We start from the raw sequence: 27,932 nt of genomic DNA on the forward strand, positions 1-27,932 counted from the left end.
ACAGTCGGCAAAGTAGTGTTGGTGAACTTTTGATCGCAATATGATAGTACCTGTTTATATATCTTACTGTACTTATGATTAAAAACTCAACCACGATTAAAAAGCTTTCAACTCGATCCCTTCAGCAAGAGGACAAATTATTTTTATATTTGCTGCCTCCAATTTTCTTAACTTTGGAGAGATTTTTAGAACTGGAGAGGCAAGAGATGACATGTACCCAATTTACCCCTTCAATTCATTCCCCCAAAATTGACCAACACCGTCTGGAGACAGCAAGAATAATGCCAGAAGTACATTATTGGACTGAAGGGGTAAAAATCAAGAAATGATCCAGCAGGAGCATGGTATGGAATCTTTTATTTCTCACTCCTCACCTGAATTATACAGAGGTCATCTGCATAACATACATTTTGAAACTTCTTCCCCAATTAACTCCTTCAGCCCGAGGACTTAGCTCTTTTATTATTCTTGTTATCTCCAGATGATTTTATTAAGCTTAGGAAAGCCTTTATGAACTTGAGGGGTCAGACACAGCATTAATAAACCCTTCAATATAAGACACCTTTCCCAAGTTCAACAAGGTCGTCTGGCAGCAGCAATAATAAACTAAAAACAATATCGCTCGGACTGAAGGGGTATACAGCACTGACAAGTTGAGCCTTCAAGTCAAAAGGTAATTCAAAATACATATTACACGTCATATACAAATATCCTGCTAACTCTTTCTAGACACGAGAGCATAAGATTAACCAGAAATTGTCCTATTTAACTCTTTCAGTCCAATGTTTTTTTTCCATCTTATTCTTGCTATTTAAAGACTTTTATTCAGCTCAGAAAAGAACTTTTGAATTAAAGGAATTAATGAAGACCACATCCACACCCTTAAGGTCAAACAATCCCTCCTCAGCTGAATAAATCATCTGTATATGGCAAAAATAAAAATGTCAGAGTGAAGGAGCTAAAAAAGGTACACAGTGCATTAAGTCCTTGTTATAAATCAAAGATGTGCCTCTGCTACTACCCTTGTCTTATTCTAGCAGTCCAGTCAAACTCTTAAGGAGCTGCCTAGTATGGACCAAACAGCCTACTGCAGTTATCCTCTTTTCTTGGGATCCTGAGTGTTAAAAAAATATATACCTTGTGCATAAAACCGATACTGTAAACTGGGGCAGGGAAGGGGTGGGGGAAGCATCTTTTCAGTGATACTCTTTTACTGGCCCACCAGGAGTGTCAGGGCCCATGACTAGTCCAGAGATTTAAGGCAAGAATGGCTAGTCACTCACCCAAGAGGCAGTACGGTGTGTCAAGAGTAAACCCCAACCACTCCTTGGATTTAAACCCTTCATATGTCACACCTGGCTGGAGTACTTAACCCACTTCACAGGCCTTGTCTTCTGTAATCCACTGTGGACTTTCAGTGAAATTAAAAAACTGCTGTCAATCCCCTTTTACCCTTTAGAGGTGTAGGGAGTCAAAGTTAGGCTACTGTAGTCCATTATAGTAAGGGCAGATGACCAGTTTACTTCCCTTGATGGCAGTACATGACTCAAACCTCTCCGGCCACCTCCTAGGGATCCAACCTACTGAAGGCCGTCACCCCAGCAGGAGCATCCTACCCACTACACCACGAGGCACCATCACACACACAAAAATATTTAAAAAGGTGACTTATTCCAAGGACTTACTGCACACATACCAACTTAAAAAATATAAAAATAAACCAAAAAACACTTTTCACCCTGGCAACAAGAATTCATCGTCATCATCATCACTACAGAACCCATATACTTACCAACTTAGCGGTCATTTAAGCATCTCTTCCTTATCTGCCTATTCTGCATAATATAAATTCTCATGTATGTTACTTATGGTATGTCTTTCTTCTATCCACACAGAAAACAGGAATAACAGACAGGAACAGATCAATTTTCCTGCATGTTATTAGCGGTATATCGTTCCTCTACCCACACAGAATACATGAATAACATACGAGAATATATTGATGCATCAGCTACAGAAATGCGCTAGTAAGGAAGAAGTGCTACAGAGCCTTCTTAACCCACGAGAATACGAGTCCAGGACTCACAGCATAAGTGTGGCAATGGGAGCGTTGTTACGATTAAGCCTTCTATTCAGGGACAAACGATTCACTGACAAACATACGACTATTTTCCCTTCGTAGTTCAACCTTGTTTTTTGCAGGAAGAACTAGAGACATGGGGCCAAAGTATGATTAGTTTGGGGACCCAGGGTAATGCTGTTTATCCCTGACATTTTACCTCTTCAATCACATGATGCAATTATTTTATTCTTGCTTCCTTTACACAATTTAAAGCAGACTTGGAGACTTGTAAAAAATGGGGAAGTTAGGTGTAGCTCTTCCTCCTACTCTACCATTTTTCTCTCTCCCCTTCAACCATCATTTCCCATTTCCCTCTCTTCCCAGCTTCACCTCTCATTTTTCTTCCTCCCTCCCAGCTTCCCTGTTCTTTCCATTGTCTTCTCTTCTCCCCCCATCACTACAAGTCACCTCCGGATTCCTTCAGACAATTTTATGCAACTTTAGAGAGACTTTTCTAACTAGGGAGGTGAGTTAGAGTTTTCATCATCCTCTTCTTTACAAGTAATCTCCCCATCAACCCCTTCATTACAAGTCATCTCCCCATCAACCCCTTCATTACAAGTCATCTCCCCATCAACCCCTTCATTATAAGTCATCTCCCCATCAACCCCTTCATTACAAGTCATCTCCCCATCAACCCCTTCATTACATGTCATCTCCCCAAAGCTGAATAACATTATCTGTAGGCAGCAAAACCAAAATCCAAAACACGTCATCCAAGTAAAGGAGGTAAAGAGAAATATTCAGTCACTCATCTTAGTGGCATTATAGGAGCATTAAATCCCACTCACACCTTGGATTTAAACCCTTATGTGCCATATCTGGGTGTAGCACTGAAACCCACCAGACCACCAGGCGTCCCTTTGATTATAAGTTTACCATCTGATGTACAAATGAGGAACTGATGGTAATTCTGTTGGTGAATCAATGTTGTTAGGTAGTATGATCTGGCTCTCAACCTGCCCTTGACCTTCCTGGCAAAACACACAAAAGTCACAAGAGGGAACTGACAGTAATTTTGCTGGGGAATCAAATGGCTTTCAAATCTTCCCTTGTCCTTCCTGGGAAAGCAAGTTACTAATGAGGAATGAGAGTAATTTAGTTGGTGGATCAATGTCCTGGCCCACAAAATATCTCATCATTCCTGGAAAAAATAAGTTAGTCCAGAAAGATAATCGTACGTGTGAATTCTCAACCTGCAGTACATTTTTTTGCATTATGGTCCAACTCTAAAACTTCTCTAGTCCTTCCTGCAAAAGACACATCATAGTTACGACAGGGAGATGATCGTAAGTGTGAATCCTCTACCTCCAGCACTTTTTTTTCCTTCTTTTTACTGCACACAGCATGAGCCTGTCTTGTGGCCATTCTTTAGCCTGAGCCGGGATTTGGGACGGTACTTCTCCAGGAAAGCCAGCTGCTTAGCGTTGATGGCTCCACGTCTCTTCCTGAAACACAAACGTTACCTGACATCCACAGACATTGAGAGGAATGTGTTGGTACTGAGAAATGTTGCCTGATTATCCACAGCCAGTACTGCTGCCACTACTATTAAGCTGTAGTAGCAGTAGTTCAAGTAGTAGTAGTAGTAGTAGTTGAAGCAATAGTAGTAGTAGTAGTAGTAGTAGTTGAAGCAATAGTAGTAGTACAGTAGTAGTCGTAGCAATAGTAGTAGTACAGTAGTAGTCGTAGCAATAGTAGTTGTAGTAGTAGTAGTAGGGTAACCCCAATCTGTCAGGCCAAGGTAGACCCATCAACTGCAGGCAAGGAATCACCCCTGTGAAATGATGTTCCCTAGTGCAGGGAAGTGTGAGGAGGTTTGGCTCCCAGATGGACACCACATTTGCACCTCTCCACCCACTTAACAACAGGGTTGTGGAGTCAGTGATAATATTTCCCCACTCTGACTCCGACTTCAGAAATAATACAAGTACAACTAGCACATAGATACATATTGTACTAATAATACGTAACATGGACATGATGCAGGTTAATGAACAATATTCATGAATTCTGACATGTGCAATTCTTAAATCTTATTTTAAAGTCTCTGCTTACAGTGCTTCCATGATAAACAAACCGATATATGTGGTTGTAAAATAAACTAAATAAAATATTGAAAATATATGACCGACACCATTGCAGAACCAAAACGCTCGGAGTCATGGGAATGTTACCGACTCCAACTCCATCCAAAAATAGATGACTCCATGACTCTGACTCCACAACCCTGGTTAACAGTCACCACAGTAAGCCCCAAATCACCTTGTTATCTGGTTATATGCTTACTACCCAGCACAGTAAATGGCTTCCTGGGTTACAGGACACCATGTGGCTTGTCATTCAGTGACGAATCACCTAAAGGCAACATTACATTGAGTGGATGATGGTTGCCCCCACTTGCAACTACAGTGGAACCCCGGAATTCGTACGCCTCTCTACTCGTACAACCTGGTTTTCGTACAGTTTTTTTTGGTCAAAAAATCGCTCCAGTTTTTGTACAGCGAACCGCTATTCACACAAAGAGACGCAGCGTCGTAAGTGCCACGTGTCTGCCATTCCCGTTTTGTCTTCCGCCAGCTGCGCATCAGTCATACAGGCTCCATTAAACTTTGTGATAAATTACGCATTTTTGTTAGAAAATTGTACATAATGATGGGCCCTAAGAAGATTAGTGAGTCAGCTGGAGCTAAAAGAAAAGCTGTGAGAACAACAATTGAGCTGAAAAAAGAACTCCTTGCAAAGTTTGAAAGTGGAACCCGTGTCTCCGATCTTGCCATTCATTATGGTATGGCGAAATCTACCGTTTCATCCATACAAAAGAATGGATTAATGCAAAATACACTGTTTCTTACGGAAAAAAAATTATCTGGTTTTCAAACAATTCGCAACTCGTACAGCCTCCAGGAGCGAATTGTATACGAATTCCAGGGTTCTACTGTACTGTTGAGTGAAGACGAAGGGGAGCTGCAAGGCTTGGTGGATGAGTTTGGGAGAGTGTGTAAGAAATGGAATCTAAAGGTGAAATGTAGGGAAGAGTAAAGTGATGGTCTCTGAGAAAGGTGAAGTCAGTGAATGTACAGTGAAGTTGGATGGTGAGGAATTGGAAAATGTGAGTATGTTTAAGTACTTGGGGAGTGTGATGAGTAAGGATGGAAGTTTGAAGCGTGAAGTGCTTGGAGCGTGGTTCCTTGAAAGCAGTGACAAACAGGGAAGTGCGCATGGAAGTGAAAAGTTACGAAATGACAATATTGTGATACCAACTCTAACATATGGAAGTGAGGCTTGGGCGTTGTTGGAACGACACAAGTCAAGAGTGAGAGCAGTGGAAATGAGTTATTTAAGAGGAGCCTGTGGAGTCACATGGAGAGTGAGGCTGACAAATGAGGATATAAAGGAGCATTGTGGTATGGATGTGATAGGAAGTGTTAGAAGGAACACACTGAGGTGGTTTGGCCATGTGGAGAGGATGGAGGGTGAGAGACTGACGAGGAGAGTGTATGTGAGTGAGGTGGAGGGGGGGAGAGGGAGAAGGCGGCCAAGGATGAGATGGAGGGATGGGGTGAAGAGGTATATGAGAGAGGGGAGTGTGAGTTGGGAGCAGGGCAGTGAAATGGCAGGGGACAGGGTGACGTGAAGGCGATTTGTTTGTGGCCACCCCGTACGGGATTAAGGTGTCTGGCAATAGATAGATAGATAGATACTGTACTGTACATCATAAGCCAAGCATAAAATGTTGACAGTACAAGAGGTGTGTGTGTGCGCGCGTGCATGAGAGAGAGAGAGAGAGAGAGAGAGAGAGAGAGAGAGAGAGAGAGAGAGAGAGAGAGAGAGAGAGAGAGAGAGAGAGAGAGAGAGGCATATAAAGGACAATGTGTTCAAAGGATCAACACCATGTGTGTGTGTGTGTGTGTGTGTGTGTGTGTGTGTGTGTGTGTGTGTGTGTGAGAGAGAGAGAGAGAGAGAGAGAGAGGCATATAAAGAAAAATGTGTTCAAAGGATCAACACCATGTATGTTATATATTAGTAATCACAAAATGACCTAATTTTTAATAATACCTGTAATATATATATATTTTTTTTTATGTGTCCGACTCTGGGCAAAGGCTTCAGGGCCTATATCTCGGGGGCAGTAGCCTATCCCAAGGCCTAGTAGTCCTCCTACACCTCCACATGTCACCACTTCGATGCTAACACCCACCATCCATACTGAGTACATGCTAGGGCCGTCTCATACAGGACTGGTGTACTGGTATTAGCAGGGGTTCTTTTACATGTCAGCTGGTCTTCTGGTAGATCTGGAAAGTCTGCTTTTTATGAAATTCAAATCCTTAAACCATTCCCTGCCCCAGCTGGGATTTGAACCTGGGTCCATTAGGACTGCAGGCCGTCTCTCTACCGATTCAGCCACCGCTATTACAGTATATTTGTTAATACAAATACAATAACTAATAATAATAATAACAATAAAAAATTATTAATCAACCACGAACAATGTATGCAATCACACTGAAGCCTTTATAAACAACAATAACAAACTGATGAATAATAACCAGTAAAGCGTGCTTTGTAAGCACGCAGGCATTTGTACATACGCTTACCATAATAATTTCAACTTTGTGTAAACTTTCAAAATTTCCTGTGAGGTAGTCGAACAATAACAGAGGATTAACTGAGCAAAAACATTTATTTCCATAATCTCTCTCTCTCACACACACACACTAACAATGCAATCAACAGGAAATCTTTTGTAAATTGTTTCATTGTGGAACACATCAATGGGGTGCTTTCAAAGCTACCGGTAGTATTCCGGTAGATGGCACCACCACTGGGACAAATACATTCCCCACTGTTTAACAGGAAATCTTTTGTAAATTGTTTCATTGTGGAACACATCAATGGGGAGCTTTCAAAGCTAGTATTCCGGTAGATGGCACCACCACTGGGACAAATACATTCCCCACTGTTGTGTGAAACTGAATCATAGTAATATCATACACCACAACATAAAAAATACAAATAGAAAACGTATATATAACGTAGCGTTGATTATTTACGTTTATCATAAACTATCTATCTATCTATCTATATACCTAGGCTGCTTCCCCCAAGGAAAGGGAGGTAGCCGAGACAGGACGACTCACTCTCCATTTACTCATCCATTCAAACACATTTATTCGCATCTTAGCCTCAAAGGGGAGAACGGACAGATCCTCACTGCATCACACCGCACAAGGGTCAACTGCGCAATGCAATCAGTGACATCCACAGCAGGGCCCGACAGCAGAACTGGTTTACCCCTGCCACATCATAACAGACCCATCCCCTTACCCGCACCTGACCTGACTAGCTGATCAGACCAAAAGCGGGAGAATATCCCCTCAGGGCTGCGTCATCACTTATTCATTCACAATTTCTCTCCATTTATTTCTGTCACGCACAGCCACTCTTCCTTGCTCAACAGACATCCCTCTCGCATCCAGCGCTCTCTTCACACTGTCCATCCATCCTATTCGTGGTCTTCCTCTCAGTCTTACACCTCTCACATCAGATCTAGTTATCTTTTTCACCAATCGCTCATTATCCATTCTCTCCATATGCCCAAACCATTGCAACACCCTCTGCTCAACTCTACCAGCCATCTCCCGAACAACTCCAGTTCTCCTTCGCACTTCATCATTTCGCACTCGATCCATACGCGTCACTCCACACATACTCCTCAGACATCTCATCTCCATTACATTCAAACTTTTCCTCTCTGCTACACCCATATTCATGTTTCAGCCCCATATAATGCAGTCGGTACCACAACACCCTCATACAGCCTTCTCTTTACATCCATTCTAAGCGAACGACATTTAAACACTTTTTTCATTCCTCCCAGCACCTTTCCTACTTCATTTATTCTAAACTTCACTTCTGCATCTATTCTTCCATCCACAGCAACATGTGACCCTAGATATTTAAAACAATCTACCTCCTCAAGCAACTCACCATTCAAAACTATATTCATCCCCCTACCATCTATCAACCTCGTACACTTCATCACTTTACTCTTATTCTCATTTACTTTCAATTTCCTCCTTTCACACACCCTTCCAAACTCCTCTACCAACTGTCTCAATCTCTCCTCTGAATCAGTCACCAGTGCAGTATCATCTGCAAACAGCAGCTGCTTCAGATTCCACTCTCCTCCATCAACATTTACCAGACTCAGACCACCTAAAACTCTTTTGCATTCACCTCCCTTACAACACCATCCATGTAAATATTAAACAACCAAGGCGACATCACACATCCCTGTCGCAGCCCCACTCTCACGGGAAACCAATCACTCACAGCATTTCCCACTCTTACACACGCTCTACTATTTACATAAAACTTTTCACCCCCTTTTAGTAACCTACCATCAAGTCCATACAATCTTAAAACAGTCCACAAAGCCTCCCTATCAATTCTATCATACGCTTTCTCTAAATCCATAAATGCCCAAAACACATCCTTGCCTTTCGCTAAATACTTTTCACACACTTGTCTCACAGCAAACACCTGATCAACGCATCCCCTCCCTCTCCTAAAGCCACACTGCTCATCACTAATCACTCCCTCTGTACCCTCTCTAACTCTCATAATTAACACTCTACCATACACTTTACCTACAACACTCAACAGACTTATACCCCTAAAGCTAGTACATTCATACTTATCACCCTTGCCTTTATACATCGGGACCACACAAGCACTTGCCCAGTCAACTGGCACCATACCTTTCTCAAAGCACACATTCAATAATCTTACTAACCAGTCAACAATAGTCACTCCACCACCCTTCAGGCATTCCACAGCACACCCATCCATACCTGCATCTGTTTTCATCTCCTTTACTGCCTTCTCCACTTCCTCCTTCGTGATCAAAGAATCATTCAACTCTCCCAACACATTTATTCCTTGCACCCTTCTATCTGCCACAATCTCAGCCACCCTTTCCTCCTCTACATTTAACAATCTTTCAAAATACTCTGCCCATCTCTTCCTTACTGCATCCATCTCAATTAACATCCTTCCATCCTCTGCTTTTACTCGTTCTTTCTTCCCAGACTCTCCCTTTCGCACCCTTTTCACCTCCTTCCAAAACATTTTCTTATTCTGTTGAAAATTCTCTGTCAGCCGCCTACCCCACCTCTCATCTGCTGCCACTTTAGCATCACGCACAGCCCTTCTCGCTCTATTCCTCTTTTCCTTATACCTTTCATATGACATCTCATCCTTCCTCTGCAGCCACACTTCATATGCACGTCTCTTCTCAGCCACAGCCATACTTATCATAAACGGAAATTAAAATATCAATGATGGCATGTGATGGCAACCCCCCACTTCAGTGGTCCTATATTATTTAACCCGCCCCATCCCAGAGACGTGAATTCACATCCTCACATGATGTGCACTCATATCCCGGAGACGTAAATTAACACGGCAACATTGCAAGGTCCCTAATTTGCACAATTTTCAATTTTCGCGAGTGATTTCGCGACTGATTTTTGGCACATATACACGGGACACCTTCCTCTATTCCTCTACAAGATGCCAAGCAGGGACAATGCCTTACACCGCATAACCTCTTCCCCCCCCCCCCGCACGTCATTGTCTCGGCAATTCACCTGTTACCAGTGACCTGGCCAATAAAGACATTCAGGGCCAGAGTGATTCCCCAATCCATGACAATGTGGAGGACAAAGTTTACATAGCATTAGAGGAAGAAACAGTCAGAAATGATGATCAGGTAATGTGGGAAAAAAAGGTCATGAATGGTGATGAAGTAGTGAGTGAAACAATGCTTATAATGCCTATATTACTGTTTGAAAACCAATATACTCTTGTACTATATATAAATTTGTACCAAGTAAATAAATAAATAAATACTGTTTATGAGTGGATAAAATAGTTACCCTCCCACAGAACTCGTTTTCTTTGGTGCCACCTTGTTAGAAAACCCAGTCAAGTAAGGAGGTACTTGTACCTGGATCGAGTATTTTAAACCTCAGGTGAGCGATTTCTCTATGAATTTTCGATGTTTCTCACCAAAAGCGAATGTTTGAGCCTAAAAAAAAAAAGGTCCAAAAATGTCGGGACTGGGTGGGTTAATTTCTGCTATATTTAGTGCAAGTTAGGTTCTTAATACATAGTTTGTTCGGACTGTAAAGTACGCCTAATGGGTATCTTGACCCATTCAGTCTCTATATGAGCAGAAACTTATGTTGAGTAAATACTGGGACTCAACATCTTGCTCATTCCTTTCACGCATGCACATCACAAGACAGTCCCGTGTTTAAGTTTTTCACGGGAGAGTTGTTTTCAAAACAAACGCATGAGGACTAATGCTTAAAATAATGCAATTTAGACTACTTGTGGTCTGGTTAGGTTAGATGAAGTAAGGTTCTGTAATTGATTTGGAGGGTCTGAGGGGCAGCACGAGATTGTCTTGTGGTGCACGTGCGTGTAGGGAATGAGGAAGGTGTTGAGTCCCAGTATTTACTCAACATAAGTTTCTGCTCATATAGAGACTGAATTAGCCAAGATACCAACTAGGTGTAATTTAGTCTGAACAAACTATGTATTAAGAACCTAACTTGCACTAAATAATATAGGACCACTGAAATGGTGGGCTGCCATCACATGCCATCAATGATATTTTAATTTTCGTTTATGATAAATATAAACAATTCACACTACGTTATATACACGTGTTCTATTTGTATTACGGTATATGACATTCCCACAATTCACAGTTTCACACAACAGTGTAGATATTTAACAAAAAAAATATGCTTTTTAAACACCGTGGGGAATGTGTTTGTCCAAATGGTGGTGCTATCTACCGGAATACCATGCTTTTCAGGAGCACCCCATTGAAGCCCTCGGTACATTCCTTGGAAAGCTGGGATTCCAGGGGGTTTCTTTGGTCTCATAAGTAAATATATACCGGGTAGCTAAAAACAAAATTCACTGAATGTATCTACTACCTGCTAAAAAAAATCTCTTCATTACCTCACATGGCAGAAAAGTTATTAGCCTCTGAAAACTATCATGGTTGGGCAGTGTCGTGTTGGGCCGCTCATTTCTTGGCTAATGTAGAATAAACAATGTTTCACTATGCTTGCTCGCAATAATCACCATTCTGATTACCTCCCACAATGCCACTGGTAACTTACACGATGGAATCACACAATACTACAACATGTCTTAATACCTGGACTGGCACTTACTGTCTAATGAGTTCAACAGCATCCTCATAACGCTGTCCAAGCTCTATGAGTGCAATGGCCACCAATACAGGTGCACGCCCCAAACCAGCCACACAGTGCACTGCGATCGTACACCCAGGGTCCTCACTGTGCCTTCGTCGCAGCAGCTGCAGCCACTCATCCACCACCTGCACATGACACACATATACATTCTTCAACTTAACCGGGAGAGAATTTTTTTCTTTTCAAACTTACTTCTCTTAGCTCAACATCCTTTCCACAGAACTTCTTTGTGACTAGCAAAATATTCTAGTGTTAATGTACTGTAACAACTCAATATCCAAGACTGCGACATGGTGAATATACACCTAGTTAAAACAAAGAGTAAAGATGAAAAATCACCATCTCTCCATCTTGATTATTGAGATGTGACAAGAGATTAACAATGAAATGATGCCAGTTCAAGAAAAAATATGGACAAGATTTAGAGTCATAGTATACAGTATAAGCTGCAAAAGAATTAAATATGTATGCCTAGTTAAGCTTATTTATAGTTAAAACTACACAGGCTACACCTCCACCAGCAGTTGTATTTTTTGTAACCTCAGACTCTTAAGGATTTAGATGGCTTTCATTATACAGGGTGGTCAATAGATAACACCCCTTTTCCACTCTACTGGCCAATTTTTTGTGTGTTGTACAGGCAACTTGGTTAATGTCGTCAGTGGCTATCCCACATCACTTATTCATTTCTGACTCCCACACCCACACCAGCAGTTTAAGCCATTCCCATAACACAATACCACAAGGTGTTTCTATTTGAGCGCTGGTTACAGAACACTTTATTTTGGACAGCACAAGGCTGTTCTACACAGCTTAGCAGAAATCTCATGAACAGACAGGCATAGGAAAATGCAATAAGGTGGAATGTACAAATGAACTGAATGCAGGTACACAGATAATTTGGGGTGGCAAAAGTTCACTGGGGATATTATGCAGAAGGAATCTCAGAATTATCTGACAAATTGGCTTCATATTCTATGAAGTACTTCTGACTTCTGCATACCTCAAAATGGGATGAGGTCTGAGCAACAGAAACTGAAGAGAGAGGCTGCTGGAGATGAGCAGCAAGGAGAACCGTCAAAAGATCAATGCCGACACATGCATGTTGGGAGGATTTATAAATGAACGTATGGACAAAAGGACAAAAAAGTGCTGTTTACTCACCTCTATGGGAGGGAATGTGCCATCATCAAACACCAGATCCATGACATTTATGCCAGCCTTCTTCAGTTCATCCGTTTTGTAGGTTGGCTCACACACCCGCACCACATCATGCACCCCATGCTTCACCAACTCCTGCAAAATTATCGCTTTACAGCTGTGTGCAGAGGATACAGAATGAGAGTCTGACTAGGAGAGACCAAGGATGAGATGGTGGGATGGAGTGGAGATGAAGGAGGGAGGTGTGACTTACAGGGATGCAACCAAATGGCAGAGGACAGGGCAACACAGAGGTCTGTTTGTGGCCACACCTTACAGGATTGAAGCATCTGACAATAGATACCAGTAGACACATACAAAATAATAGTTAGATAGACAGCTATGTTGGAAGAATTTGGCAAGGAAGTGTTCAGGCATTCAACATCCCTCCTTTCCTGAACCAATAGCTGCCTGATTTATGGCACTAATTCATCACTGGTACGAAGCATGTGATGTTCAGGCCCGTCAGGTGGAGTCAGGATTCCAGGGACTAAAATGGTGAGTGAATGAGTGTGTGGTCCATTCAACTGGGCTGACTCTGGTTAGTTGTTGTTTTTTTTTTCCTTTTTTCTCTCTGGCCCTTTGGATGTGACCTCAATTTATCCTTGGGTAAAAAAAAAAAATAATGTCTCGTTCTCTCTCTATATATATCTACTGTATACATGATGTGCACGGTAAACAATTGATGCTGTTAACTACCTCAATCTAATGAATTTTAGCAACTTCTTTTGCCACAACAAACCAATTTAATATTCAACTACAGTCTCGGTAATATACAGATCATCTATGCTAGAATGTAAAAGGTGACATGTTTCGTTGTGTCACAATTAGACATCAGATCATTTATCCAGATTATGATGTGGCCACCTCTTCTCTATTTCAGTATCGACAAAAAAATACAACACATATAATGCTGCCCTCCACAACACGACACACTACACTTATTCAATCTTAACCTGGCCCAGGTTTTCATCCATTTACAGCTTATACCAAACAGCTCAAAGGCAGAAAAAAACTATGCTATAACTCTACATTCTTACCTTCATGACCAACATCACATGCTGATGTTAATATATTATTACAACTCAGCATTCAAGATGGCCAAAGGGCAATTTTGGAACAAAACAGAGTAAAACGAGTATAATTCACCACCTTCTCGTGACACACACAATGCTTACAAAATGCCGCTACAAATGCTCTCTGGGAGCACTAGGCTGAAGTGACCGGTTTACTGCAGTCCACTGATTTCACAATCAAGTGAGCCTGGGGCCAGAACAAGCTACAAGTAATGTAACAATAGCCAAAATAAATGAGGAAAATGTAGTTACCAGTATGCTTTCATTAATAACTCCAGCCAAATGCTTTGTTTATAATTTCATAAGTTATGCTGTTTAATGTTTTATGATGGTAGCTATCTGAATATAGGGTTATTACTAAGTTTTACATCGGTACCTAAACACACACCTATCAGTGGTTTACTAAGTGCTTGTACTGTAGTTCAGTGAAAAAGGGATACTGGTACAGTACGTGATGTTTCTATGGCAGCTTAACCCTTTACAAACCGTTGGCATCAAGCGACAACCTCCTGTGCTGGTGGTCGAATTAGCACAATCCATAAAAAACTGCAAACAACTATGAGAAGAAAATGAAAGTCACTGGTATGTTTACACAACCCTACTCTACCATCACATGCACTCAGGCGGCCACTTCATCTCGAATGTTTTTGTCCATATGTTTACATGGTGCACGCACAGTAATTTTATGAATTTTTCCAGGAATCATAGTAAATCACATGATGGGTTTGGGGCACTAAAAAACACATTGTCAGGTGTACCAGATGATTCTCTTCAAATCTGTATGAAAAAGAAATAGTTTGCTGAAATCTGAAAAAGTCCCAGGGCCAGTCTGGGGTGCATGCAAATGTACGGTATTATCTCATGGACACTGGACGGTTTATACATATTGTAACCATGAGACCAGATACACTATGCGAGAATTGGGCAATGAAAAGTAGAAAACAAGACAATGGACACCTTGGATAGTAGCATCCACCCCTACTGCATTCTAGGGAGAATGATACCGTAATAATACAATATACTGGTTAAACCCTTAATGACAACCTCCGGGCTTACAGGCCATCCCAGAATATAGGGCCACAGTACTGACTTTTTGACAAAATTAAGAGATGTAACAAAGATGCAGGTACAAAGAGATCAAAGGAATGGAAATGGAGCTGTAGTACTGTCTAACAATGTCAATGACCTGTAACACAATATCAATACAGGTACTAAACTATGGTGCCAGTCATGAAAAAGTGATAGGGAAAGGATGCTGAGCTGTAGTAATATCTCATTCTGCCATTGAGCTATGAGAAATAAACTGCAAAAAGGACAAAACATGGTGCAGGCCACGAACAGGTGCTCTGGAAAGGGTGCTGAACAGTAGTATATAATGTCTTATTCTGCCTTTGAGTCATGAGAAATACGGTAAACTGCAAAAGGACAAAAGCTTCGGCTGAGTTAAGGTGGAGACCGCCCCCATTACTGGCACCTCATCACTATTCACCCACACACACTCCCTCACACTACATGAGTTCTAATGACACAAACCAGTTATGAAAGAACAAACACGCAAGATGCTGTCGTCATGAGAAAGGAAGTTACCATATGTCTACATAAGAAGTTGCCTTGGTTAATTAAAAGCACCCTTAGAAGGTAAGGGCTTTTATCATCAAATGCCAGACATTTCATCCATTTCAGGACTACCGATACTTCAGACATGGGTGAAGTGTTACATTAAAGAAAATAAAAGCCCTTCTTGTCAGGCATATTAGCCAAAATAGCAGATGTTGTCTCACTGATGATTTTTTCCCATCAACCCACTGACACAGAATGTCTTTCATTTTACTCTTGCCATCTCCAGACTATTTCATACAGGCTAAGATAGACTCTGAACTGTAGGAACAATCCTGTTACCTGGTCTTGGCCAGATTTTTGTCCTTTAGTTGCTTATTTCACATAGCTATGTGGCATAAGGAACACTTTAGCTACAGGTATATCTTTTTCACTGCCCTTCTTTGTTACTATCATGCTATTCTAGTGCTAATCTCTCATAACTCAGCATAGTACAGTATTCAAGTGTGAGGGCGAGTAATTTTATGCCACATTAGAGTAAAATGGGTATAGCAATCCTTTCCAGTACGAGAGGCCTTTCTTAAGTTGCATAAAATCACCCGGTAGCAATAAGAATAAACTAAATAAAATGTTACCAGGATTCAAGGCATTAAAATCTTCAGTATTGTAACTTTTTTTCTTTTATTCCTACTGCCTCCACAGCATTAGATTCAGCTTAAGCTCACCACTAAATCACCACCATCTGCACCTCCCATCCCACCCACTCTTCTATCATGTTTTTTTTTTTCTGGTACATTTCTGCTCCCTCCAAACTGTCATACTGAGCTTAAGACAGACCACTACCACCACCACCTTCATCCAAACCTCCTTTCCCACCCAAGGATGGGGTGATATAGAGCCCAAGGAACAAGAAAAAACTGACAGGAGAAACTAACTTGAGTCTACACAAGTGAATGATCCACACACACATTCACTCACCATTCATGCCCTCCAAATCCTGGAAAGACAATCACATACAACTTGTAAGCATCACCTCACTAAAACAATACCGGATCCTCCTCCTAATCCTGCACACACCATTCTGTCCCGCCATATGGTGTAATAACAGACGGTACTGTAACTTCTTCCGGTTTGTTTCAGTGTGCTCAACACTACAAACATAATCCTTAGCTGCCTACATTACACTTCTCATGAACCACAAAATTTTCCTTGCAAACCAGTCCTTTCACTGTTATTAAAGGCAATAGCTCTCTAAGTTTCTTTCAACACCTTGACCCCCACACTATCACCCAAGCAAAACTTATCAACAATGAGAAGCCACATCCTCTAAAGGAATCGCCTCCATTTTTGGCCCACATCATCCTGACTTCTTTTTCCTGCCCAAGGATGGAGTGAGGTATGATCCAAAAAATTAGGATACAGAAAGCACATTGGGAGAACTATCAGGAGCATGCCTAACAAAAGAGCCCAACATTTATTAACATCTGTTATGTTGGTAAAAACTGTGCCTGAGTCAAAATACACAATACCATACTAGGGTGACATCAGCTTCCATCTGATCCTTTTCTGCCCCACCATGAGCACAGAAGCCCGGGGCTAGCCCACTCTGTCCTGACATTTATGGAAAGGGTTTTCAGCCCAACTATCCCCTGAAGGGAATTATGTGAGCAATAAACTCACACCACCCCTCTAATATAAATCCTTAGTGGCTCAATACAGTTGAAGTGCCTTAACCCACTAGGCTACCAGACATCATTTAGTTATATGGTTACCACACAACATAGTACTGTAAATGGTTCCTGGGTTTATAGAAACAGTATGGCTTGTCACTCAGTGTACTGTAGTCACCAGAAAGCAGCACTACTGCAAGTGAGTGGATAACAGGCACCCACACCTATCACAGCTTCAGCTATTAAAAAACAATATTACAATAATTAACAACTTCCTACAAGGTAACATGGCTTTCACTTCTAAGTCTAGTTGTAAACAGGGCTACTTACCTGAGGCACAAAAGCTACAGTATATAAACACACAAAAACATGGTTAACAAATGCCACACAAGAGTTATTCTGGTCAAGGCCAGCCATGAGAATGACTGAACAGTTTTGTGCGTTAACTTTAACTCTTGACGAAAACTGCCATATTTCCTAACTGCATACAGAGTTTAACACAAGCTCTAAAATTAAAGTAAGATGTAATCATGATGCAATAATGAAAGGATGAACAGATGTAGTATGATCTATCTGTCACAACTACATGATAAAGCTGCAAAAATTAATAACTTTGCCAAGTAAAGGCAGATGAACAATTAGAATATAAATGAAATTCTTAAAGTAGACATAGCCTACAGTAATTCCTCACTTAACACCCATAGATGACTTCCTAAAAACAACAATACACTCTTGGGAAGTGACATGGGTTGTTTAACGAAAAATAAACACTGGTACACAAATACAGTAAATAACTTTAAATACTGTATAGCATATGGTACCGTACTAAAAAATTGTCAATGCTGCAAAAAGCTACCAATACCGGTACCTAAACATCAACATTATGACTGAATGTGTAGATACTGTACCAGTATGCACTAAATGTTGGTTTATACGCAATCCACAGAAGATGTAACACATTTAAAGTTACACCAACCCTGACCCATCACTACATGTTATAAGCTAATAAACACCTTTCTACAGTCAGCTTGTTTTCATTCAACAGAACTCTGATACTCTCAAGTGTAAATACTAGTAAGCTGTGACAGCATGGAATTCAATTAGCTTTAGCTATGAGGTAGGAATTAGTCACCTTGGTTAAAAGTCAAATTCATCCTCCAACCTGACACTTGGCTATGAACTGGGCTAAAAAGAGGCTACGGATCCTCGCCAGGTAAAACCAAACCAACTACTGGGTATAGGCTAGTGTTAAAAAAATAAAATAAAAATAAGTACCTGCATGTTAAGTGAGGAATTACTCCAAATGTGCAGGTCACCCACCTCTATGTATGACTGCATGGTGGCATCCGTGGGCCGGTCTGTGATAAGGAAGCGCATGTTCTTGAATTCAATCTCTGAGGGGGCGGGGCGGATGCTCTTCGATCTCATGTTGCCGCTGTTTGCACTCATAACGCTCAAAAATTAAAAAAAAGAGGAGAGTAAAATGCTCTTTCCTGAAGGCTTGAGGTTGAGAGGCTCCTGTAACTTGCTTGGGAGGTTGTGAGGCTTGTGTTCACCTCGCTTGGGGTTTATTCTTGTGGGACTGGAAGTACAGTTACAGCAAAGCTTGCAAAGGAAGAAGGCGGAGGTTGGCTGAGTATAATGGGTTGATACCTGCCACACACAACCTCTTGGGAGTGGGGTTGAGGTCACCAGAGATCTCTTCAGATGTTACAAATATAATATATATAAATATATATATTATATCTTAATGGGGATTATGTATGTATATATATATTTATTTATAAAAGGTTGTGATAATCAGATATTATACACTGTTCCACAAACACACTATATATACACAGACTGGAACATGCGCACTTTGGCTCTTCATGGGCTATATTAACAGAATGCTAAAAATGCCTGCTTCCACTGAGATGGCGCAAACAAAGAGGAGGACTGTGGCGGTGGGGAAGCCAGACTGCAAACCCTCTGCACCAGGCTGACCTTTCAATTTTGATTCTGCTAAGGGATGTGGGTGGGTGGGTGCCAAAAGATGACAGTGAAGGGACCCCTCTTACAAAAAAAACAAGAAGCTGAATGGTGGTAGCAACGGTAGCGGCAGCAGCAGCACTAGGCAATTAAACGCGGCCACCGAGGACCCAAACGCAGCCACTGAGGACCCAAACACAGCCACTGAGGACCCAAACGCAGCCCTTACTTTACCCCATCACCAAGTTCCAAGTTCTCCCACTAGTCACACTCGGACACTCGGAAAAATACGTGCATAAACTGACATAGGAAGGTGGCGCTTTTGTTTATTTGATGTGATATTGTGCCTTGCAGAACTCGCCAGACCCCTTAAGTAGCTCCATAAGTGTGTAGCCTCGCCCACTGGACAGCTGAAAGGATAAAAAAACAAGCTATAGATGACCAAAACACAGACAAGTGAATAAAACGGGATGGGAAGGACAGATGTAAACGCACCACTGAAAACTGATTCGTCTATCTATCTATCTATTTATTGCCCCATGCCCTAATCCCGCAGAGGGTCACCGCAGACAAAATGCCTCCAAGTCACTCTCTCACCCACCATTTGACTGCCCTCCCCTCAACTCACTCCCCCCTCCCTCATATACCTCTCAACTCCATCCCTCCACTTCACCTACCTACACTCTCTAAGTCTGTCTATCATTTTCCATTCTCTCCACATGTCCAAACCACCTCAGTGAATTTCTCCTAAATTTCTCAATCACATCCACATCCACCCCACATATTCTTTCACTTCTTCATGAGTCAACTGATTCGTAAAGCAAATAAAATGACGTGGTAGGGACAATGTTAAGAAATAAACAAACAAGACTGATTCAGAATCAAGTGGATGTGATAGAAAGCGTAAGGGGAAATACACTGAGGTGGTCTGGCCTTGTAGGAAGGATGGAGAGCAAGACTAACGAGGAGAGTGTAGGCCTATGTGAGTGAGGTGGAGGAAGGAACAGGGATGGGGAGGCTGAGGATGAGATGGAGGGATGGAATGGAGAGATACCATAGGCTGCATGAGAGAGGGGGGTGTGAGCTGGGAGTAGGACAGTGAAATGGCAGGGGACAGGGTGACATAGAGGCAATTTGTTTGTGGCCATCCCATACGGGATTAATGTCTGGCAGTAGATAGCTGTAATGGGAAAATAACAAGCTACAGACGATCAGTTTTCAGAAAAGAAATAGATAAAATAAATTTTGAAGGACTACACTCCTACAATTAAACTGTACAGTAATACAGTATAACAATGAATTCAACGTGACAAGGAACTGTATGGAGGGGTCAGCTGCAAGTGAAGAAAATGTTAATAGGTCCAGCTCAGTTGTAAAAACACTAAAGTGACACACACACACACACACTGGTATTTCCAGTTTCATTAAGTATACATTTTACGGGCATAAGATGGAAGAAGACATACTGAAATATCAGAAGGCAAATTTCCAGGTCAGTATCTACTACACCCGTTGCTTTAGCCATGATGAAAACAAAAGCATACGAAAATCCATCACAGTTGGTCTCTATTAAATATATGTGTGAATCAGTTAGGTCACCTGTTCAAGTAAGCTGCAGTTTACGGATTAACAAAAACCACCCAGTCACTCTACAACTGAAACAAGACACACTATGGACAGACATTGTGGAGTGGCATAAGTGATCTTTGATTTCCCAGTCTTCACCTATATAGACAATAAGACGTCAATGTGAACAATGGCAAGCAATATGAAAAAGAAATATATACATTTATGGTAAGAGTAGTTACAATTTCACTGCCAGAAAACAAAGAAATTATGAGTTCTTTACTTTCAACTATTATTCTGATATTAATAAACACTCTAGAGATGCAAAACAGAAAGGTACCTACAAACATTCACTGAAACCATCAAGTTATTCAGCATAAACTGTGAAATAATGAGAGGCTTTGTGTGATGACATATGTGACCTCAGTTCCTTATCTTGCTATATATTGACAATAAAACACCATAATACACTTAATAAGAACTACAGCAAGCTCCATAAATAAAAAGCAAAACAAAAAACAAAGGCTACAAGCACTTAAAAAAATATATATATATATTGTGGGGTGGCATATTTGACCTTATTCCATACTTATATACATAGCCATGGAATTTTCAACCATATATAACCTTAATGTGAACTGTACAATATAGATAAATAAAAAAATGAGCACCCATGATTCCAAAACTGGTTGCATTGAATTTAGGATGGATGGAATGTTACACAACCTTATTCCAGACTGTTCCTATATAATGTCAATTTTTAAATTATATATAATCTTGATGTGACCTATAACAACCACACAGGTAATAAGAGGCATGCAGGACCACTCTGAACTCAAAAACTGGGAGAATGGAATTAATGAACTGAGATGGTATTAAGACCTTATTCCACAATTCCAATTCAAAACCATACTTTCTCTTCCACCCATAAATAACCTTGGTGTATACACTAAAAAAGGAAATTAATGTGAATAAAATATACAGACAGAAGCATCCAGGCTTTAAGAACTGGGAGAATAAGGTTACTTGTTGCAAGATGGCATATGTGACCTGTTCCCCACCCAACTCATTTCAAGTATGTCACTTTTCAGCCATAAATACCTTATACATGAATTACGGGACGCCTTATGAATAAAAAATAACGAGGAAAGAGCACCGGTGACTCAAAAACTGGGAGAATGGAATAAAGGATCAAACAAAGGGCAAGGGATCATTGGGTGAGGACGTATCAAGGCCATTTTAACTTCCAAGCATTAAATCACCCTTATCCAAAAAATTCCACCGGCTATGCACTCACAAACTCTGATATAGTCAACAGTTCACAATGTGAAGTCCTGGGACCCCTGGGAGCTACTTCAGAGGGTAATTCTTCCCCGCCCGAGGTCGAAATTTAGGTTGGATAGAGCCCTCGACAACCAGATATTAATGGCTATTATTCCTCACCTATGGCCTTAAATTACCCCTTCACAATTTCAAAATAACAAATCTACCCTTCGCTTCTCATCCTCAGTGGGATTCAATGCCAGGCTGCGAGACAGTGACAGGGTGTAAAAAATAAGGCCTGCTACACTGGTCGGACCCCTTCCACAGTAGCCATTGCCCAGCCCTATGACGGCCCTCTCAATTTCGCTTACCTGTGCGTTGTTGTTGCCGCAATATTTAAATTTCATGTTTCAATTAACTTCCTGGACACAGAAGAAGGGTGCGTCGAAAACAGGTATCAAAAGTGATGCATTGGCTTTGCATCAGTCGCCCACAATATATATTAGCTTCCCGATGCTGTTCACTCGAGAGGGAGGCGCTGATGGCAACTGATGTACCAATGCGCATGCGCCAATCTCGTAGTAGCGTTGCCATATCAGAAGTCGCTAGAAAGTAGCTACGTGTACGAAATGCATGTCACAGAAGAAACGGGAAAAGGAAAAATTACTGTCAAACAACCACCGGAGAAGAAAACAGCTGACAGAACTTTTACTGTATAAGACGATTTAAAATTCACTGGTAATCAAACTGAAAAGGATACACAGCAAAGCCTTATACCCACAATTACAAGCTCCAGAAATAAATAAAAAAACGCTAAAATTTCTTAAATACAGTTTGATATTGACTAACACCCTAGAATACAGTTAAAATCATACACTGGCCCTCAAAATCCGGTGCTAGACATGTTAATCACTAAGCAGAGCTAAATTGGCAACTATGGTCTAGTACGGCTAATTTAGCAATTATTAGCAAGATTGGAGAATTACATCTTCCTATTTGGTATACGTTCTTTACATAACTTTACTACAGCTTGGGGGCATTTTGGTAATATCATCAGATTTACTGGTGATTTTCTTCAGATTTTTGTGTTTAGCAGCTTTTTAACACCTTTGTCGAGTAAGTTTAGCGACCTTTGGTTTGGCATCTCTTCTCACAACCCACACCTTCACTGTCTATTATTTTCGCGTATGATTTTGCAATTTTGACTATTCATCAACATTCGCCATATTAAAAATGTAAAAAAAAATACCTTAAACACCTACAATTGATTGTAAACAAATTCTACATGTCCATAATCATTATTACATAATTATTAATACTTTCTACGAAGAGGCGCATGCGCACAGAAGTCATGACGAAATGTGGTTTAAGACTAACGCGTGAGAAATTTGATCCTTCCATGGAATTGTGCTGGCAGATATGAGTAATACTTGCCTCGAGATTGCGCAAGACGTAACTAACATCGCATCACATCTAGCACTTCACATTAATCTCTTCATTACGGTGACGTTTAGGTATTCTTGCTGTTGATCTTGCCACTTTCAGACGATTTTATTCTACTTCAGTCTTCTCGCATTACAGGGATTAATTAAGCGTGTACCTAATATCAGTAAGAAAAGTCTGTCCTAAAACTGGATATAACAAGAATAAACTTGGAAAAAAAAAAAAAAAACGAATGACTAGTAACTTCTAGACATCTCTTGCACCAAACTTCTAGCCCACAGACGTATGTCAAATGTTGCATGACGTGTGCAAGAGTTAGTTTATTTTGTTGATCTTTGGCGATAAGCTTTGGTCTGATGGGTCAGCTGCAGCCTTCATTAACCCCTTCACTATAGTGTGCTCCTAAATTGAATATTGTCTAAACTTGGTTTGTTTTCATAACAGAAGTTCACTGCTCTTTTGCAGCTCAGTTTATGAACTAGTATAGGGAGACTGGTGGGTGGATCTGACAGGTAATCAAGGAGACTCGTTTCTAGTTCACAGATGACGTTAAATTTTATGCAACCGTAACTCAATCTGCGGAAGTGGCTTAGTTCCATCTGATGAAAGCAACGGCAGAAGCTGATGGGCTTAATATGTATTAATTTATCCAGTCCGACAACTTCATGGCTGCACATTTTCCATTCGAGATGGAGAGAAGGCAATTTTAGACAAAGCAGGAACAAACGGAGTATGGTAGCATTAAGAACAAATTACAAACGGCATGCTCAAACTACTGAGTTAAATACATCATGATTTATTTGCTACAACCCACTCTAACATCATCATGGCTACATTTAGGCTACCCTCACCCCCTCCAACTCTCGAGAATTTCTGAGAAGCAAACCAGTGCACCCAACGCCCGGATTTTCTTAGGGAAGTTTCTTAACACTTCTTTCTTAGCAACTTATTTGCAGTGTTGGCACGTTAGTATTCACTTGCATCTTGCCTATGCGAGCTGTATCGATGCTAGTATGGCATAAATATGACATAATTGTAAGTTATTGTGTATTTAAGTGCATAAATCGCTAAGGGGAAGGTGCTAGCAGGCCTCACCTTACGAGAATATCGCCCCGACAGCCTCACTACAACCTCGGTGCAACCACGATCTACCTACACCTTGCAACTTGCAATCGTATGAGGAGGGATTTACAAACATATTTACGATTGTAGAGGGATTCACGAACGTATTTACGACGGATTCCCTATCGTTACTTAAGGAGAGGGATTTACACATTTACGATTGATGGATGGGATTTACAGACTTATTTACGACTGACTCCCTGTCGTTATTTAACGAGGGGATTCACAAATATATTTACGGTTGATGGAGAACAATATTCACGACTGATCCCCTCTCGTAACTTGAGATTTTTTCTAGTATCACAAACACCGTAAGGTTCTGCATTTTTTTTCTTTCCGCAGGAAAGATAGCCTAATATTACGCACAATAATTTCGACTTCCATGTGTATATACATACATACATGCGTACATACATACATACATACATACATATATATATATATATAATTATCCACGAGGAACAAAACCAAGATTCTGAATTATCTTTTTCTTGTCCTTACCGTGAAGTGATGGTAAATAATGTCTGTGAATATCGGCTCGCCTCTGTTGTCTGTCAGTGGTTAACACCATTTTACACCGGATTGTATGTAATTCACGCTACACTATTGTAAGTTACCACCTCTCATATTACTTCCAGGTACACTACTCTTACACAGGCAGAAGCGTTATATAGTGTTAATCTTATGTCGAACACCAGTGTTCCAATTTATTTCGAAAATATAATCGAAAGTTAAATACTACCTTTCTAAACTTCGAGATGCACCAATCTTACACTGCGAGAAATGTTTAAAAATGTTTTGGAACGAGTTATTTTTCGAAAGTTAAACAATTATCTTTCTATTGTACTTTGAGATACATCAACAAAATTCAAATATTGCCATTCAGAATGTCCAGACTGGCCATTCTTACACTTTGAGCAGCGTTAGTGTTGATATGTGTGATCAAAGAAGCCTACTGAAAACAAAAGTGACGGGGATGAAGTAGGTTAGTGACGTAGGTATTATCAGTCATTCACACACCAGCACACAGATAATATACACCGGCACGTCATATCACTTGCACCATCTATAGGAAAAAGAGAGAGAGAGAGAGAGAGAGAGAATGTTTACCGCGAAGTGTGTGTGGGGGGAGGAATGTTTCCGCGAAGCTACACATCGTCTAGAGTTTATTCACTTTTGCTTGGCGGAGATTTTCGACCTTTTGCAGCTTATTTCCCATAGCTCAGTGGAAGAATAAGACAATACTACTGTTCAATATCATTTCTGTAGCACTTCCTCGTGACAAGCAACATATTCTAGTGCTAGTCGCTTCTTACATCTCATGATTAGACATAGGGAGGGCTGGCAAGTTTACGCCCATCCTCTTTCCTTAGACATGACCTAAAATTGCCATCTCTCAATCTTGAATGCTGAGATATAGCAAGAGATTAACACCAGGATATGATGCTAGTCACGAAAAGCTGCTATGGAAAGGATGTAGTGCAGTGTTATTGTCTTTTTCTACCACTAGGTTACGTGAAATAAGCTGCAAAATGACGAAAAACTGGGCCAAGTGAATGTGAACAGAGTGTAGTTACAGTGAATATAGTGGCGGCAAAAATATCACAGAGGACAGCAGCCTTCATTAACCCATCACAACAAGACGTGCCCAAAAAAACTGATTAAAATCGTCTGGAAGAAATACTAATTTATATATACCGGTATATATATATATATATATATATATATATATATATATATATATATATATATATATATATATAAGAATAGTATAGGAAAAGGGGTTCGCTTGGTGAATGGGTTTTAACATGCAGCTGAAACTGTAAAAAGGAAGAGGTGGACGTGAAGGAGGACGAGGAGGAGAAAATCGACTGTTTAGAGAGAAGTGACTCGTATAAGTTTATGAACACTGGAGCACAGCTACTTCAAGCCCTTGCATGCTGCAGCCTGCTCTAGCGTACTGTGCCAGTTCAGAGCAGAGCAGACGATTTTACTGGGGTGGTGTGGTGGTGGTAATGGTGGTGACTGGTGGTGGTGGTGGTGGTAATGGTGGGGATTAGTGGTAGTGGTGGTGGTGGTAAAGGTGGGGATTAGTGGTAGAGGTGGTGGTGGTAATGGTGGGGATTAGTGGTAGAGGTGGTGGTGGTGGTGGTGGTGATGGTGATTGGTGGTAATGGTGGTTGTGGTGGTGGTGGTGGTGGTGATTGGTGGTGGTGGTGGTGATGGTGTGATGGTAATGGTGGAAATTGGTGGTGGTGGTGGTGGTGATGGTGGTGGTATTGGTGATTGGCGGTGGTGGTGGTAGTGGTCGTGGTGGTGGTGGTGATGGTGGTGGTGATGGTGGTGGTATTGGTGATTGGTGGTGGTATTGGTGATTGGTGGTGGTGGTGATTGGTGGTGGTGATGGTGGTGGTGGTGGTGATTGGTGGTGGTGGTGATTGGTGGTGGTGGTGATTGGTTGTGGTGGTGGTGGTGATAATGGTGGTGATTGGTGGTGGTGGTGGTGGTAACGGTAGATTCGTGGCGGTGGTGGTAATGGTGGGAATTGGCGGTGGTGGTGGTGGTAATTTATTACCCGTCCCTGCCCCGGAGGGGCTCGGAGACGGGTAGGCTATTGTTTTCACTCGGTTTGTCTGTTTGTTTGTCTCTGTTAACAACTTTACGCGAAAACTTCTGGTGCGATTTTGACTAAAATTACAGGGATGATGGGCTACAACCTAAACACCTGATTAAATTTTGTGCCAAACTGGGCCAAGGCCAAGGCCGACGGCAAAAAAAAAAAAAAAATCTTTTCTCACCTCTGCCTTTTCAAAATCGTCATGTCGACATGAATAAAGCCTAAAGGTGCATCTTTCAAATCTGCATCCTATGACATGCCTAATTACATCAGGAGGGGTCACCCCCCAGTTAGCTGTGGGGGAGGGTCAATGTCAGGTGAGTCGGGCCTAAATTTCAAATGGGCATAGAATCGTCATTTTTCACCCGATTTACTCCAAATCTGACTGGCTAGATATCCTGTTGTGTTTATACGTCAACACTATGACTGCCGGGGACGGGTTTGCTGCGCCTTGGCACCGCTTCTTGTCTTTTCACTTTGATGACATACATAATTTTATTTACATTGTTACCAGTTTTACGCATCGTGGCTGAGGCTTTTAAACTGAATAAATCAGATATGATCTTCACAGACCCCATCGTCCGAAGCTGAAGGAATGAGTCTGGAGGTAACACAATACCCGTATTACCAGAAACTACGTCCTTCTTCGTATATTCTTGCCACTTCCAAATGATTTCTTAAATTTCGGAAAGACTTCATTTTGTCTGCCAGCAGATGAATAAGACTGCAAGCTGGTGGCACGAACAAAGAAAATGTACTCGGGCTGAAGAGGTTCAAAACTGGAAACTTCAAATATTCTTAGAGTCACTAACCTTAGACATTGGCGCTCGTTTTGGCCGTTATTCAAACCGCGTCCTTAGACGAGATTCAAATACACATTTAAATCCAAATCCACTATATTTTTGTCCACATGAAACTGAAGTGTAAGCATTTATTCACTGTTTATTTATGCATTTATTTTCACACAGGAATTGCACTAGGCTCGTATGCATCCAAACACACCAACGACCATCACCTTCG

The 27,932-nt window shown here is 41.1% G+C and overlaps 1 protein-coding gene across 2 annotated transcripts; it reads right to left on the reverse strand.

Moving 5' to 3' along the window:
* Nucleotides 1–340: 340 nt before the first annotated feature.
* PRL-1 (protein-tyrosine phosphatase 4A family member PRL-1) lies at nucleotides 341–27,932 on the reverse strand. Of its 2 annotated transcripts, none has more exons than XM_080276095.1 (5): nucleotides 27,725–27,932; nucleotides 18,251–19,311; nucleotides 12,592–12,723; nucleotides 11,386–11,552; nucleotides 341–3,570 (listed from the first exon to the last, which is right to left on the reverse strand). In XM_080276095.1, exons 2-5 carry the CDS (start codon nucleotides 18,377–18,379, stop codon nucleotides 3,456–3,458), a joined length of 543 nt encoding a protein of 180 aa, XP_080132221.1. In that variant the 5' UTR covers nucleotides 18,380–19,311; nucleotides 27,725–27,932; the 3' UTR covers nucleotides 341–3,455. The 2 variants fall into 2 exon arrangements, with proteins under 2 accessions (XP_080132221.1, XP_080132212.1); XM_080276086.1 differs by lacking the exon at nucleotides 27,725–27,932 and adding an exon at nucleotides 22,102–22,266.

Source organism: Coenobita brevimanus, chromosome 7 (genome assembly GCF_032717465.1).
Source record: "Coenobita brevimanus isolate Jiangsu-jjx chromosome 7, ASM3271746v2, whole genome shotgun sequence".
In the NCBI taxonomy this organism is placed as follows: domain Eukaryota; kingdom Metazoa; phylum Arthropoda; class Malacostraca; order Decapoda; family Coenobitidae; genus Coenobita; species Coenobita brevimanus.